Source organism: Solanum pennellii, chromosome 9 (genome assembly GCF_001406875.1).
Source record: "Solanum pennellii chromosome 9, SPENNV200".
Lineage (NCBI taxonomy): Eukaryota > Viridiplantae > Streptophyta > Magnoliopsida > Solanales > Solanaceae > Solanum > Solanum pennellii.
The window spans coordinates 3,818,052-3,834,199 of record NC_028645.1 but is presented as its reverse complement, the minus strand read 5'-3'; the positions used below and the strand labels follow the sequence as shown (position 1 = coordinate 3,834,199).

The following is a 16,148-nucleotide window of genomic DNA, read 5'->3' as shown; positions in this document are numbered from 1 at the left end:
TCGACGTGATCGTATTGACGTAATCGTATCAGTACCTAAGACGATTTTTTAAAAATTTTATCTCAATCAAATCGTTGAAATAGTGCCGTTGATTCTTCGTCAATCCACTGTGCTAAAATTTTTATCAAGAGCTAAAAATTTTATCAAGAAAAACCTCATACTTGTCCACCATATTTATTTTCTAGCAAAAAATTGATTATCAGAATTATATGCAATTATAAATTATACTAATCGTGACATAAATAGATTTACTCATTCAATTCTTTTATCCGATATACATTACCAAATAAGAGGAAATCAAATATATTGATGAATTGAGACTACTATCAAAGACACAACACATATTGATTAGAAGTGAAAAACAAATTGTTGTATCTAAGTTTTATTTTTTGGTCATAATTATTCTTTTAGAAGTTTATATTTTTTTTGGTCATAATCATTCTTTTAGAAGTTTATATTGTATACTATGTACCGCTAACATGATTTCTATGTACTGCTAACATGATTTGCTAATTTTAAATTAAATCGGTTAACCTAAGATGATGATATAACTTTTTTATTAATATAGTATAGCTTAACCCGTTGGATAATATATAGTACGGAATAACGAGTCTTTAAACTTTCAAGCACAAGCACAACTGGATAAAAGTGTTACTTCATTTTCAAGAAATCTATTCGTTAACGTTATACTTAACCGTTTCTTTTACTATATTAATTATTTCATATAGATTATTATGTAATTTTTTTTCCTGAATATTTGTTGTTTTGGGTTGATAATATCTATGTACGAAGAGTGTTATTTTAGATTCATCAATAATTATCTTTAATCGATCTTTTTAATTTTCCCTGAACAAAGAAGTAATTTTTCTATAAAATGTACCAACCCACTGTTAAAGCTTATCTTCTGATGATATATGACACACTTTTATGAAATAAATGCACCATCTATGTTGAAGTTTTGGTAAATAAACAAATTTAGTATATTTGTTCACTTTTTTCAGCCTTTTGAAATGAAAAAGTTATTCGCGCTAGATATTTACACTAAACCAATACAATTTCCATTATTATGTGATTTAATGAAGTAAAACACATGTCAATTAGTTATGGTTAAGTAAAATGAACTATAAATATAAACACATGACATACATGTATTGACTTGGTGTAAACACACCGTGGAGGTAAGTTTTATTCCTTTAAAAATTTATTCATCTCATCACCATCGACTATTTATTTATCAAAAAATTCAACATCTCAGGTTGATGTTCACTTGATTCTCCAAATATATCTAATAGTATCACTTTCCGAAAGCAAAATGATAAAATATAAAATAAAATTAAAGATGATTGTTTGAAAGATAAAGAGAAGATGATATAATTATTATTTTACTTTACATTACTCCCCGTTCAACAATAGTTTTCCACTATACTTATTCACTTTATGAAATCAGTGGATAATTTTACACTATGTTCCTAAATAACTTTTATCCTAAATTAAATTCATTTCTCTACACTATTTTTCAAAATATTGTATTTATTATATTTAAAGAATAAAACAGTAACACCATTCTTGTATTTATAGCTCCTTAATAAGTGTGCAAAAGTGAGTAGTGAATTATCGAGAGAGTGAGTATTAAGTGTAAAAGCATAACCCATAGGTGTCCCCTTAAATTTGGCATGAATTTTCACTTAGATACCTTAAGCGGATGATGTTCATTTTAAACACCTCATGTCAGCTTTTGTTATGTCATATTGACACTTTTTGCTTAACTGGCCCAATAAGTGTAATACACTCGATGACTGTGCGTGAAATATATATTCAGTCGACTTTTTAATTTTTTTCTTGTTCTTCTTTCCAATTTCAGTCTCCATTTTTGCAAACATAAATATCCAACAATGGCGAAGAGAAATAATTACAGTAAAATGATGAAAAATGATGAATCTGATTTAGAAAATTTAGAAATAGACCCATTTAAATAATAAATTGTTCATGAGATTCTTTTTCGAAAGAAATTAATTTTCACATAGGAGTAAATTTATTTATTTTTAATAAATTTTTAACCTGCTAATTAGGATAAAAAATAAAACAAAAAGATATTTGAAAAATAAAATAATAAAAAAGGAACAGTGTGGTGATGGTTGTGAGCCCAAATGTTATTGGGAAAAAGAACTATCGTATTTGGAGAAGAAAATCAAAAGAAATGGGTGCCCAGATGTTTAGAGAAGACGATGATGGGTGGGTTGGGTTAGGGGGATTTATTGAATTATTTTTTGGAATGGGTCTAAAATATCCTCAAAGTATTGGAATTGTTATAAAATTATCTTCCTTTCACCTATTGGCTCCAAAATATCCTTCCCACCCACCTATTGGGTCCAAAATACCCTTTGTCATCCACCTATTGGTTCAAAATTGACCACTTATTTAACGATTTTATATTTAAACTATTTAAATATTTTTTTAAATACGTGGCGCTCAACTATTTGTTATAATTTAACTTATTAGTATAATTTATAAATCAATCCACTACCCATCCATTACTAATTAAACCCTACAAATTAATAAATCACTCACATTATTAATGCAACAATAGAAAAACTACTGCTAATTGAGTGTTTTAAAAAATTTGAGACGAAAATATCTATAGAAGTTAATTATCATACATTCAAGTGTCTAAATAAAAATTACCGATAAACTTAAAAGTCTAATCATGTTCATCTTAATTATTCTTACGTCCCAATTATGTGATGTTACTTCATAGGTAGCTTTATTTCAAAATAATATATTAAAAGTTTTAAAACAAATCATAAATATTTATAAAATTATATTTTAAAAAAGTGCATGAATTAATTCGGGATGTATTACTTCTTTACCTTTAATCATAAATTTCTAATTCAATTTTGAAAGAGAATCAAATTGAAAGTGTCCTCCTAAATAAGCGGCTCAACATAAATTTAATTGGGGCTTCGATTCGGATTCAAATAATTTTGGATGTCATTTTCACTAATCTATAATTTCATCGTGTTTTAGTTGTGTTTACAACGATTTTGATATTATAGTTGGATTATTAATTGGGTGGGGTTTAGTTAGTAATGAGTGGGTAGTGGGTTGATTTATAAATAATACAAATAAATTAAATTATAACCAATAGTTGAATATCAAGTATTTTAAAAATATTTAAATAGTTTAAATTTAAAATCATTAAATAAGTGGTCAATTTTGAACTCAAAGGTGGATGACAAGGGTATTTTGGAGCCAATAGTGGATGAAAAGGGCATTTGGAGCCAGTAGGTGGATGAAAGATTATTTTGTACCATTTTCAATACTTCAAGGGTATTTTAGACCCTTTTCCGATTAATTTTTTTAGAAAAAATTATTGGGTAAAAATTCATATGTCAATGATTCATTGGTTATTTTTTATTTTTATTTAAAAATAATTATTTAAGAATTATTTTTATGTAAATAACACATATTGTTGTCTAATTTGTTAGTTTCACGTTATTTACACGTCATTCATTCGCGAGTGTAATACGGATTTTACATATTTTTATTGATTGATAAAAAAGTGTCAAATTGACACATCAAAATTTACGTAAATTGTCTAAAATGAATATTACCTAGATAAAGTATCTAAGTGAACTAAGCGAAAGTTCGTATCAACTTTTAAAGGATCATCATGAATTAGACCTTTTAATTTTTATCTATTAGATTTTAATATTATTTTACAAATTTCGTGATATTGATAGGGTAATTTTATTGGTATAGAAAATCAAATAAAAACTCTTTCTTATACGAGATGATTTTGGCACCTTTGTGTTTAAACATTTCTGGAATTGTTGGGCCAAAACCCGCACATTGTGGGGAGAAAATCCCTGAAACCCTTTCGAAATCGAGTAATAGATCTCCATGATCGAAAATGCGAACCATTAGCAGAGTATTTATAATAGGAAATGGCGTCGCCGGTGCAGAAAATCAGTGCTTCGGTTTGGTTCGAGCTTTGGGCTTATCGCATCGACAAACACTATTTGTAATATATTTCTCTCTATTTTTTATTTTTCAGTATTTTGCTATATAATTGTTGGCCTGCTTTGTAATTCAGCTAGGTTTTGTGTGCTAGAATGTGTATTTTGTAGTTCATTATAGTTTGTGCGAGGCTCTATGGATTACATTAATATATATTAGCTACCATGTTAGATAAAGTAATATTTATGTTAGATACACTTTGTTAGCAATGGATTTAAGTTGTGGTATTCAGGAAGCTCGAGGAACGGGAATTAAGTAGGCTTGTTAGTAGATAGGGGACTCAGAGAGCAAGTGGTAGAGGTTAGGAGGGTGAATGATAGTATGATGGTCATTAAGCTAGTTGTGGGAGGGCTTACTTTTAACATAATTAGTCCATATGCACCGCAAGCAAGTTTAGACGAGTAGGTCAGAAAACTTGTTTAGGAGGAGTTGGATGAGGTTGTGAGAAGTATAACACACACCGAGAAGCTATTTCTAGGAGGAGATTTTTGATGGTCCACATAGGAACCACTTCAAGGGACTATGATGATGTTTATTTAGGAATTTTTTGGTGTAGTGACAATCGCCCAATTTACCAAGTGAAACTTCTTTCCCAGCTTGAGCTATCCCACAGGAAATTCTCTCTGCAATTATTCCAATTTAATGTAACAGTTACTGAGGCTTGTAACATAGACATGAAATATGTGGGATGTTCGACAACGTAATCTTAATTAACACTACCTTCCCCCTCCCTAGATAAATATCTCTTTTGCCAACCTGCAAATCTCTTTTCTACCCTTTCTACCACTGGGTTCCAAGCTGCCAGGTCCTTAGTAGCGACGCCTAGAGGTAAACCAAGATAAGTAGTACGAAGAACCCCAATGTTTTCTACTCTTGTCTTCTGTAATTTGATTGTGGTGATTGAAAGATACACCTCAAACTATTCATTGACGGGGGACTGACTTTTTTCCTTGACAACTTTTATGGGGTTGGTGATTGCAAGTTGCAGGAGTATTTCTAGTCTAGTCTACCTTGTATGGAATTTGAAGACAGCAAGGGTCTATTTCTGCAGTATGTCTGCAAATGGACCATACAACAACAACAACATACCCAATGTAGTCCCACAAGTGGGGTATGAGGAGATTGCATGTAAAACTTATCTCTAGCTTAGGAGGTAGAGAGACTATTTCCGATGGACCCTTGGCTCAAGAAAATTACAGAAGTGAAGAAACCAAGGCAAAATACTAAACCAGGCATGACAAGACATCTAAAAAAGGAACAGTAACTACGAAAAATAATGCGATAGTCAAAGTAGAAGGAACAGAAATCGAAGAAACAAGAAATTATAAGAGAAATACTACGACTACTAGTATGATAAGTGAGACAACACTCAACACCAACTAACCTTCTACCCTAAACCGTGTCCTCCATAATCTCCTATCTAATGTCATGTCTTCGGTAAGCTGAGGTTGCGAGATGTTCTGTCTAATCACCTCTTTCAGTAGTCAGTACATCTTCGACCTACCTCTACCACTCCGCACTGGGTATCTGTGCATCTCCTCTTCAAATGGACCATGTTATGTGGAAAAAAATAAGAGAACAATTTTCTTTGTTGGATTAGATTTTAAAGGAAAATTAACTGAACTATTAGTTCTCTGCATCATGTAAGGTCCTGTTTGGCGTAGTTGTTTAATGTGTCATCGTTTCTCATCTGGTATTTGCACTTATTTTGCTCATTGTTGCACAGCGAGTTATTAGGCCAAAAGGAGGTATTAACAAGCGACTTCAGTGGTTGCCTGTTTCTCTCCATAAAAGGTTAGAAAATGTCAGGAGGTTGATTTATGGAGATCCACTTCCAACTCAAATAGCAGTCAGAGGACATAAATTGTTGTCTCTTGCTGCCGAAAGACAGGGTACTATGAATTTCTGCAAGTTCACTCAATACTGAAAAGCTATCTTAATATTATATGTCAAATGATTGTGTTTTGTTGGTTCTGATGCAGTTTCTTCAGATATCCTAGAAGCTAATGCAAAACATATTGCAGCACTATCCTGTGAAGCATTTGCCAAGTATGTTCTGTTTAGTATATTTATGTTTCTCTATTTTGTGCATCCCAGTGCTTTGTGTGGTCCATTTGGTGTGTTTCAAGCTATTAGTTGGGCTGTATCAAAGCAATGAAATAAAGTCAATGTGACATGAAGTGGAAAACGAGAAGTGAAGCGAACAATTTACTGAAAATAATAAAGTACCAAAATATATGAAGTTAGTATTTTAATAATCAACTTATAATTAAAATAACTAATTTCAGCATCCAATAGACAAAAATGCCGATATATTTTAACTCCTCAAAGTTGAAATTTAAAGAACCGATTGCTTATCGTTGGAATCACTCTGCGCCTCATTGTTTGAAGTGCACACTTTGTTGAAGCGCATGGATTCCACATTGCTGCATCACTTTAAATGATTACACTTCATATTTTGTTAGCAGCTAGGCAGTGTAGTTCGGGCTTCTGTTTGTGAACACATCGATATGTATATATGCATCTGGTTTAAGCACTTCTCATTTTGTTTGATCATTTTTATTTTGCTGTTGAACTTTACTTTTTTTTTTTGAATTTACAATGAAATTTTTACTAGACAATAGCACCTTTAAAGTGCATTGAAGTTGTTGAACTTCATTGTTGACTATAGGTTTATAGATGTTCGTCATCTTAAATCTTACTGAAGCCGGAGCTGCACATAGATTGGGGCTTTAGGTCCTTACATGTTGCTCACTCTAAAGTACATAGTGCAAATTAATTTATTTTAAGGACAACGGTTTGGAGGAAAAAGTTGTGGAGTGGAACAGATCTACTGATGATGAATAATGATGCAAACAGTTTTTTCAGAGTTCCTGGAAATTCTTCTAACCTTTTTCTATAATCGAGAAATCTTCGAAACTAGTGGTGCATGGTTTGAAACTCGGTGGGTGCTCCTTGATCTAGTTTTGTCCACTTAAACAACATGCTTTTGCCTGCGGTAGTGTTCAAACACGTAACTTGCACCTAATCAACACATCACGTATTTCCCTCTTACCACTAGACTGAAGTCTTGGAGGTAGGAAATTCCTTTCATCTTAAGCTTGAACGTAATGAATATCGTTGTTGGCCTTGAGGACTTGAACTTTCTAGACAATTGAATATGCTCAATAATGGAGATCTTTCTCTTTTCGGGATAAGTCTGACTCTGACTCGATAATAGAGTTGAAGGCTCAGAATTGGTATATACCCAAATATATTTACTTAGCAAGAGAAAGGGACAGGACTCTCCTTAAATATTTGCTTTACTTGTTTTTCTATATGTTTTGCTTGAGCTGAAGATCTATCGGAAACTTTTCTACCTTCACAAGGTAGGGGTAAGGCTGCCGACACACCACCTACCCCAGGCTCCACTTGTGCGATTACACTTGGATGTTGTTGCACTAGTCCCAAACTTCAGGAATAGAAGATGGGAAGAGGAAAAAATCAAGTATTCCTTTAAGGATATTTGAGTTTTTTATACAAGTTCTATTATACAGTTTCTATCCCTCATGTGAAACCTCTTTTTAACCAATCAAAAAAGTTGCACATGAGGCAGTAACTTTATCTAAATAGAAAACAAATTGCACTGTAGAATTCTAGTTTAAGCAATGTTTACTCGGATATTCTCTTTGACATATCAACAAATAAAAGCTCTCTTTGAAACAATTGCATTCAAGTGTTTCAATGGTTTTTTCCAGATCACTACAACAACCAACCCAGTGCAATCCCACAAATGGGGTTTGGGGAGGGTGGGATGTACGTAGAGCTTATCCTATGTTTGTGGGGTAGAAAGGTTGTTTTGGATAGATCTTGGATCAAAAGAGAAGTTTTTTGAAGTAGGGAGTCAAGTAAATATGACAACAAATAGCAAAATATCTAGCAAATGAAGTAACAAATAGTAATACCCTTGGCTCCAACATAATTCTAAAATAGCTTGGATATTCTTGAGCCGAGGGTCTATCGGAAACAACCTCTCTACATCTGAGGTAGGGGTAAGATCTGCAACACACTCTACCCTTCCCAGATCCACTTGGTGAGATTACACAGGGAATGTTGTTGTTGTATGTTGTTTTGAGATAAAACTCACGTGGGTATAGCGATTTGGTTCCAAGCAAACTCAAATGTCTCTTTCGGAATAATGGGAATCACAAAACTAGCTGAGGAAGTTGAAGAAAAAGATATAAATCTAAAATAGAAAAATGGTAACAGGTACATGACACTTGATCAATGCACAATGACATGTAAAATTGGTTCTGCCTAAGGCCCTAAGGAAGTTGCTTTTGAGAATTGAGACAATGAGGGAACTGTCTGTGCTTGTGCGTTGCAATGGTTCTTATGCAACTGCAATACTAATTTCGCTGAGCTTGTTTATGACTTCTTTATTTGCAGGAGGTATTGTTGGAATAAATCTTGCTCTTAGATGTTAATTACATCTGATCTTTCTATTTTACTTTCTCAAAATTTAGGGATGGTCCATCATTAGTAGTCGCATCAGGTCGTGATACTATCTCCATTTCAAGCTCAATAAAACAGTTAGCTCCAGAATATGTTTTCACTGTCCAGGTTTGACAAAACTAAGCTTTCTTGTATGATATATAAGAACTTTTTAACCCAGTGATGGAAATACATATTTACATGGATGAATTTAGAATGCTACTTCATTAGTTTTTCTGAATATTTTTCTCTTAATGTCTAATATTATTGCTGTATCTGTCGTTCCTTTTCTTCTCGTACGCTTCATATAATTTGGCATAGTCCTACAAAGTTTGAAAGCCCTAAAAAATAATAAGGTTTGTTCCAAACATTGGATGTCAGTGACTAATGAAATTTAATTTGCGTGTAAGCACAATTTCATTCTGGTGTTCCATTTCTTTTTGAGACTCTATCTCGGTTTTGGGGTGCCCACAATATGTTGAATCATAATTCTAGTTTTACCAACTTGTTTTTGACTTTGTAACGGATTTAAAATTTTAGGGAATACAACATCATTTGACATTAAGTAAGGTTCGTCTCTACTGACCAACTCTCCTGCATCTTTGAGATTGAATAATCATCGCTTTTAATTGTTGGGACATTAGATTCGGCGTATAGTAGTATTCATGTTGGTCATGTCACACACACTAGTGGAAGGGAGGGAGGGATATCATGTGACAAGTGCTCTCCTAAATAAATTATTTGAAGTTTTTTCTCGTATTCAGGATAATATAAACCTTTAACATTAATACCAAAAGCCTTTTTTCTATGCCAATGTTGTTTGGAATTTCCGTCATATCTTTTTTTCTTCCATGTTTGAAGTCCCAAATGGGTATTAGAATAACAATATGCTAATAACATATAGTGCTGGGAAGGAGCAGGTACATAGGCAAAGAATAGGATTAGATGGAGAATTGTCTCAGCTAGTATCTGGTGGACAATTTGGAAGGAGAGGAACCTTACATGCAATGAGAGTATTGAGAATAGTATGGAGAAAGTCAAATTGAATTGTATATTTTATTTTATGAGCAAGTCAAATTGAATTGTATATTTTATTTTTTGAGCAAGTCAAATTGAATTATATATTTTATTTTTTGAGTAAGGCAACTTTGTTTTAAAACCAGTACTTAGGTAGCACTGAAACATTTGAATTGTATTTTGACTTTATGTTTTTGGTGTAACCAGTTGTATTTCGATGATACTGTTTCATCATTGACGCTTTAGATTCTCTGTAGTCACAGGACAGTGGATCGTAGAACACTCTTGTAAATATGGTTTCAGTGCAAACTATGTACTGCTTTATTTAAAATGGGTACAGAAACAGTTACCATTGTTCCCATCTGTCCTATTCTTGGTGGACAGAGTTACCTCACACCTGTTGCTGTTGGGAGGTTGCAGGTATTCCGTGAAATTAGTCAAGGTGCGCGAAAGCTGGCCCCGACACCACAATCATCAAAAAAAAGAGAAAAGAAACAGTTATTATTGTAGAAAAAAATATAGTACTAGTTAAAATGGTAAGATTCTGTTGTGTTATGTTTTCAGATTCAACATCCTAGATCACGTCTAAATAGGTTTGACCTAGTGATCACACCTCGTCATGATTATTATCCTTTGACACCTGAGGGACAAAAACAAATTCCTTGGTTTCTTCGAAGGTGGATAACCCCTCGCACATCTCCTGAGAGACACGTGGTATGCAAATTTCTTGAAAACCTTGGAGTTCTTTACCACCTCCACATTTTGTAGACATCTTCACTTAGAATTTTGAGGCAGATACTGACTGTTGGAGCCCTTCATCAAGCTGATTCTAATGCGCTGAAGGATGCAGCTGACACTTGGCACGATGAGTTAGCAACTATACCAAAACCTTTGCTTGTGGTTAATGTTGGAGGGCCTACAGGTAGTTTGCATATTGAAGTCTCTTTCCTGTACTGTGGTTTGAATATTTTGTTGTGAAGGGGTGATTGACATTTTGAAAGTCAGTATTTAATCCTTGTAGAAATGTTATGAAGTAAACTAACCAGGTTCTGTATATGCTTAAGCCACAATTGGCATCATCTGTTACTATGAAGTCAAAGAAAAATGTAAAAAGATTATTTACAGGGAACTTTGCAGCAACAGAAACAGTAAAAAGATAATCGTTTTCCTAACCTAGAATATCTCCACAGAATGAAATATTCAACGAACTGATTACTAGTAAATAGGGATAGCGAGCTAACAAATTATTTACGAGGACTTATTAAAAAAACACTAAACCAATAAAATAAATGTATTTAGCTTCCTTGTAATTAGGCCTTCACTGGCCCCTTCTGGATTTTGTTTTTAAAACAACTTGTTACCATCTCAAAAATAAAAGCAATCTGTCCTGAGCAGTCAACCATAGTATAAACCTGTGTTTCAACAGCATTGTTCTATTCCAGACCAGCTCAGCTATCTATGACCATCTCTTTGGTGAAGGTACCAACATTTCCAGATAACTTGTACTAATTGAATTCTGACCATTAGTAGTTAGCGTATACCTCCCTAGCTGATTGCCAATTTTTAGTTTGTGCAACCTCTTTCAACACTATCTACAATCACTAGGTGTCTTGTGACTCTAAAAATCACCACTATTGTTCATATAGACTTCATTCACCCATCTTACCCAAAGTATATCCTCCTTTTCCATCAGTAATTCATATCAGCTTACGGCTTACCAGTAGCAGCCAAATTCCAAAGTCTTTTAATATTCAAACCTCCATGCTTCTTTGGTTTGCAAATTGTGGTCCAAGCCACTTATGAAATCTGCTGTTTGTCCTCTGTGCTACTCCATAAGGATTGTCTGCATCTCGTATCTACTTCATTAAGCACACTCTGGGAAGGATAAACACAGACCCCTAGAAATTATGCTAGCAAAATAGGACTGGATTAATAACCTGCAATCTGCCTACATAAGATAAGTGTCAAGCAGAGGTTGCTCTGTTCTTCTCTGTAATTTTTGAGACACAATGGTGGCAATCTAGTTTATTACATTCTTAGGTGAAAGAGGCAAACCTAAGTACCTGACAGGGAAGGTTCCAGGGGAGATACCAGTTAACTCAAATAGCCTGTCCCTTGTTACACTGTCTACTCCAGCTGCAAAAAGATTTGATTTGTTAATATATGCCTCTAGTCCTGAAGTGGCTGAAAATGATGTAAAGCTTGGATGATCTCTCAGTGCGTTTTTAGCATTTATACATTGTAAGCATTTCATAAAAGAGAAGCGTTGTTGCATTTTATATGACTGAAATGTATTGTTTATTACATTGTGAAGGCAAAGTTGTATATATCAGCTTTTGAGTCTGTTCTCAATGATTACTCTGATATTCCTTTTGGTATAAGAAATCTGCTTCTAATTCTTCGTGCAACTTCTCAAAATGTAGAATTTGCCAGCACAATTATTACAACTTGTTAAACTAGTTATTTTCCTTTTTTGCTCACAAGTCTTTCTTTCCAGGTCATTGTAGATATGGTACAGACCTAGCAGTGGAGCTAACAGCCTTGCTTCTGAATATTGTTCCAACCTGTGGGAGCATCAGAGTATCTTTTTCTCGTAGAACTCCTAGTAAGGTATATGATTTCATCAGTTTCATCTGCCAATTCCTTCTCGTGATTGGTTGTTGATATTGTAGTTAACAGGTCTCAGACATCATATGGAAAGAGCTTGGAAATCATCCTAAAGTTCACATTTGGAACGGTCAAGGTACTGCTGATGCAATGTTTGTATTCCTGTCCCTCACAGAAGAGAAATGTCTCTTCAATGAGAAAATAAACAGCAAAAAGAAACAAGTAGCAGAAGTTTGAGCTTTTTGATGAGCTAAACAAAAGGGTGTTCTGATGTCGAATTTAATTGTTACTCAGCAGATCTTGTATAGAGATTCAACAAAGAAATGGGTAGTATAGTTTCCTATTAAGGAAAGGATAATCAGAGAGATACTTTAATCTTTTTCCCTCGAAGAGGAGATATTGCTGATACTTCAATTTTCGCCTAATTCTCATAATTATTTGTATTTCCTTCTGATGCCACTGACGTAATGTATACAAGCCTTTTACATTAATACCTTTCAGGTCCAAATCCACATATGGGACATTTGGCTTTTGCAGATGCTTTTGTTATCACTGCTGACTCAGTTAGTATGTTAAGCGAGGCTTGCAGCACGGGGTAAGTTGGCCTGTATGCTGACTCTTGTCAATTCAATGTCCCTTTTCTGTTATCCTTTTCATTAGCATTTCATCTAAGAGTTTAAGGTTCAGGAAACCTGTTTATGTAATTGGTGCTGAGCGATGTACGTGGAAATTCAGAGACTTCCATCAATCCTTGAAAAATCGAGGAGTTGTTCGGCCATTCCTTGGAAAAGAAGATGTGAGTAATAATTCTATTAATTTATATTCTAGGCTCCTACTAGGCACAAGGATAACATCACCCTTCTAGTTTTATTCTCCTTCGTTGAGTTTTTGCATGGACAGAAATGACATACTGATAAATGTTGGTTTGCAGGAAGATAACTGTACAATATATCCTTCTCTATCCTCTAAAAGCATTATATAGTATTGAAATTCAATTGGAAGTGGTTAATTTTGCATGCTATTTGACGAAATATCTTCTATCTCTGGCACATCTTTTATTTGGAATTCAAGTGAATTCACCCGTGAACATTATGATGCTTACAGTCACTGATCATGAAAGAGCATGATGCCTGCAATCCAGAGTTTTGACTTCATCCTCTTATTTTGTAGATATCTGAAAGTTGGAGCTATAGTCCCCTGAATGATACTAAGGAGGCTGCTGCGCATGTGATTACAGCACTAGCCGAACGAGGATGGGGATTGCCATCATAATTTCTACTCTACTGAAGTAGTAGTATTTACCTTGATCCAGGTATGTCGAGGGTCTACTGAAAACAACCTCAAAAAGGTAGGGGTACGGTCGGTGTAAGTGTACTTTATTTTATTAAAATGCCTGATCACAAGCAGCTCTTGTATCCTCCCATCAAATTGATTGAAGTTTTGTACAATAACAAATATTTGCTATGAAGTGGAGATTCATTTTGTCATCAGAATAATATAGCTATAAATACAAACTACGAATTTAGGATTGTGATACTAACATTTTGCATACAAAAAAGTATTATTAAAATTTTTAGTTTTAGGTCATTAAAATTGAATAAAGAGAATTTAGCGATGATTAATACAAGTGTGTTGCTAACTCTTAATACTAGTTATTAAATATGTTTCACTTTGGGATTTCCCACCTTCGTGGTTGTTGCACTCGTTGCTCATACCTTGTTTGCTTTCTTAGACTTCGTAGTATCCCAGATTGCATCATTCCCTTCTGGCTAACGGGCCAAACTAGACTTTCGTCGATGTAGATGCTTGCCTCCCAAAAACGATATCCATCAATAATCACCTTTTGACCTGTAAAAGATTAATTTTTTGGATCATAAATAATGAAAGTTGATTGATCATCCTCAAAAAAGATTTCTCCTTTATTTGACATCCCGCAAAAGAGCGGAGAAAACCTATATCCTTGGGGATGACCATTAGGTCGATTCATGGTATACATCTTTGTCCAAGATTCTTTAACTCCATAATCCTTCATTATCCACACATCTGTTTGAAGGCTCTTCATTATCCACACATCTGTTTGAAGGCTATGATTATTACACAAAATAGAAAGATCACTTCCCAACACTCCCACAGATGGCGTTAAATCAAAATCTCCTTCTCCATAAAAGGGTTTTTCCACCTTTCCCCATTCTCCATCAGTCACATCAATACAAATGATGTCCCAATCATTATATGAATGTTGATATTGATCTTGATCTTGTGAAAGTGATTTAGCCCAATGAAGCTTCCCCTTCACAAAAATACCATTTTTCTCTCTAACCGCCATAACCGAACGATCATACACTAACGTTCTGCATGAATCACTATTTGAACTATATAATCTGACCTCTTCTTTGGAAATAAGCACTAAATTGTAATCATCACGAAGCTCATCATATCCAAAACCATGCAACACATAGCAACCACATTGAGGATCACGAAATTTCTTGAACTTCCTAATAGACGGGTTCCAAAGAATTAAGTCCTTGCCAATCGATAAACAAATCAATCCATTAACAGAACCTAAAATCTTAAGTAACTTACGACGATTTTGCATAGGATAATCCAATTGAAATGTCTTAGGATCAGAATCATAAAGCAAGGAATTGATGGAGCAGTCCATAAGATGGCGGTGAGGTTGAATAAATGTCAATAGGAGTCTATTGTGGATGAAATCCTTGTTATTAGTAAATAACCTAAGATGAGTCTTGATAAAATTAGGGCTAGAGATTAAACAACTCCATTGCGATGAAACACACTTGAATCGTAAAAGAGATTTAACAGGTAATCTCGAGAAGATTTCAATGATCAGCTCTACCGGCAAAATAAGAATTTGTTTTGGCTCTAGATGGGAAGCTTCAGAGTGGGGTATAATTAAAGGAACTATTAGCACTTATGGTTTGAAAATTATATTTGGTATAGGAAAGAATTATTGAAAAATCGTAAATTATTAGTTTAGTCCTCGAACTATTTATAGTATGAAAAACTTATTAACCAAATTTAGATACATCAAGGGGTTTCAAATTCTTATAGGAGCATGAGACTCTTAATAAAAAGCTGAGAAAAATATTAAAAACACTTCTAAACTTAGTGATAATTTAATAGTCGGTAAATATTGAGAAGAAAAAATAAATAATTATAGAAAAATCATAAGCATATTTTAGTTTTATACAGAGAGAGAATTGGTAATTTATTTTATGACAATAATAACATATGGGTGGGACGTAGGATGAATTTTCCGTATGAGAGTATTCTTTACGAGAAGATACATTTAAAAAATATTTTAATCTTAAAAATACCTTTTATGAGAGCGTTCCTATTTACAGCAGGTTTATATAATTTGAATTTAGTGTAGATTCTTATATGATGTTTCAACCTGATGTAGATATTATGTCCTATCTATGATCTCTGAATTGTTTAGGGTTCATTCGAACCCTCTTCGACGGATAATTATATTATTTTTATATGGTTAAAATAATTTTTTAGGTATATATATAGTATATGTCGAACCCGCTTTGTGACACCTATTTTTGCATTGCAGATGTGATTGTTTAAACTCGATAAATGACAAACTCCCTATGATTTGAAGAAGATTTGAGATATATAATTTCTTTTGATAGCTAATTAATTGTTGTACTCCCGAAAAGGAACTTGTATAGGCTACTTCCTTTCCTTTAGATTATTTGATCAATCTCTTTTGGTGATGGCTTCGTTAAAAAAAAAATAATCTTTGTATAAGAAAAATATTTTTTAGAATGAAGAAAAACTTTTATATCTTGTTGTCATTTACTCTTTTGTCACAATGCATTATTCGTATATTGCTAAAAGTAGGGAATATTTCCTATAGATTAATATAAAGTTTAAGTTACAATAATAACAACAAAAAACATACTTAATATAATCTCACAAATCAAAATACGAAAATCGTGTATACTTAACACAAGTTATAAGTTTTGTGCATATTTGCAGTACTACTATCAAATCGTACATCAGAA

General features: G+C 33.5%; 2 protein-coding genes across 3 annotated transcripts; one reads left to right on the top strand and one right to left on the bottom strand.

Moving 5' to 3' along the window:
- The first annotated feature begins 3,748 nt into the window (after positions 1-3,748).
- On the top strand, positions 3,749-15,942 carry LOC107031666 (mitochondrial fission protein ELM1-like). 2 transcript variants are annotated; one of them, XM_015233108.2, is made up of 12 exons: positions 3,749-4,021; positions 5,744-5,909; positions 6,000-6,066; positions 8,523-8,619; positions 10,072-10,221; positions 10,303-10,429; positions 12,005-12,117; positions 12,187-12,250; positions 12,616-12,709; positions 12,802-12,910; positions 13,285-13,426; positions 15,695-15,942. In XM_015233108.2, exons 1-11 carry the CDS (start codon positions 3,911-3,913, stop codon positions 13,384-13,386), a joined length of 1,200 nt encoding a protein of 399 aa, XP_015088594.1. In that variant the 5' UTR covers positions 3,749-3,910; the 3' UTR covers positions 13,387-13,426; positions 15,695-15,942. The 2 variants fall into 2 exon arrangements, with proteins under 2 accessions (XP_015088594.1, XP_015088593.1); XM_015233107.2 differs by lacking the exon at positions 15,695-15,942 and having other exon boundaries at positions 13,285-13,650.
- Positions 13,969-15,939, bottom strand: LOC107031667 (F-box/kelch-repeat protein At3g23880-like). Its single transcript, XM_015233109.2, has 2 exons — positions 15,921-15,939; positions 13,969-15,045 (listed from the first exon to the last, which is right to left on the bottom strand). Exons 1-2 carry the CDS (start codon positions 15,937-15,939, stop codon positions 13,973-13,975), a joined length of 1,092 nt encoding a protein of 363 aa, XP_015088595.2. The 3' UTR covers positions 13,969-13,972.
- Positions 15,943-16,148: the final 206 nt, after the last annotated feature.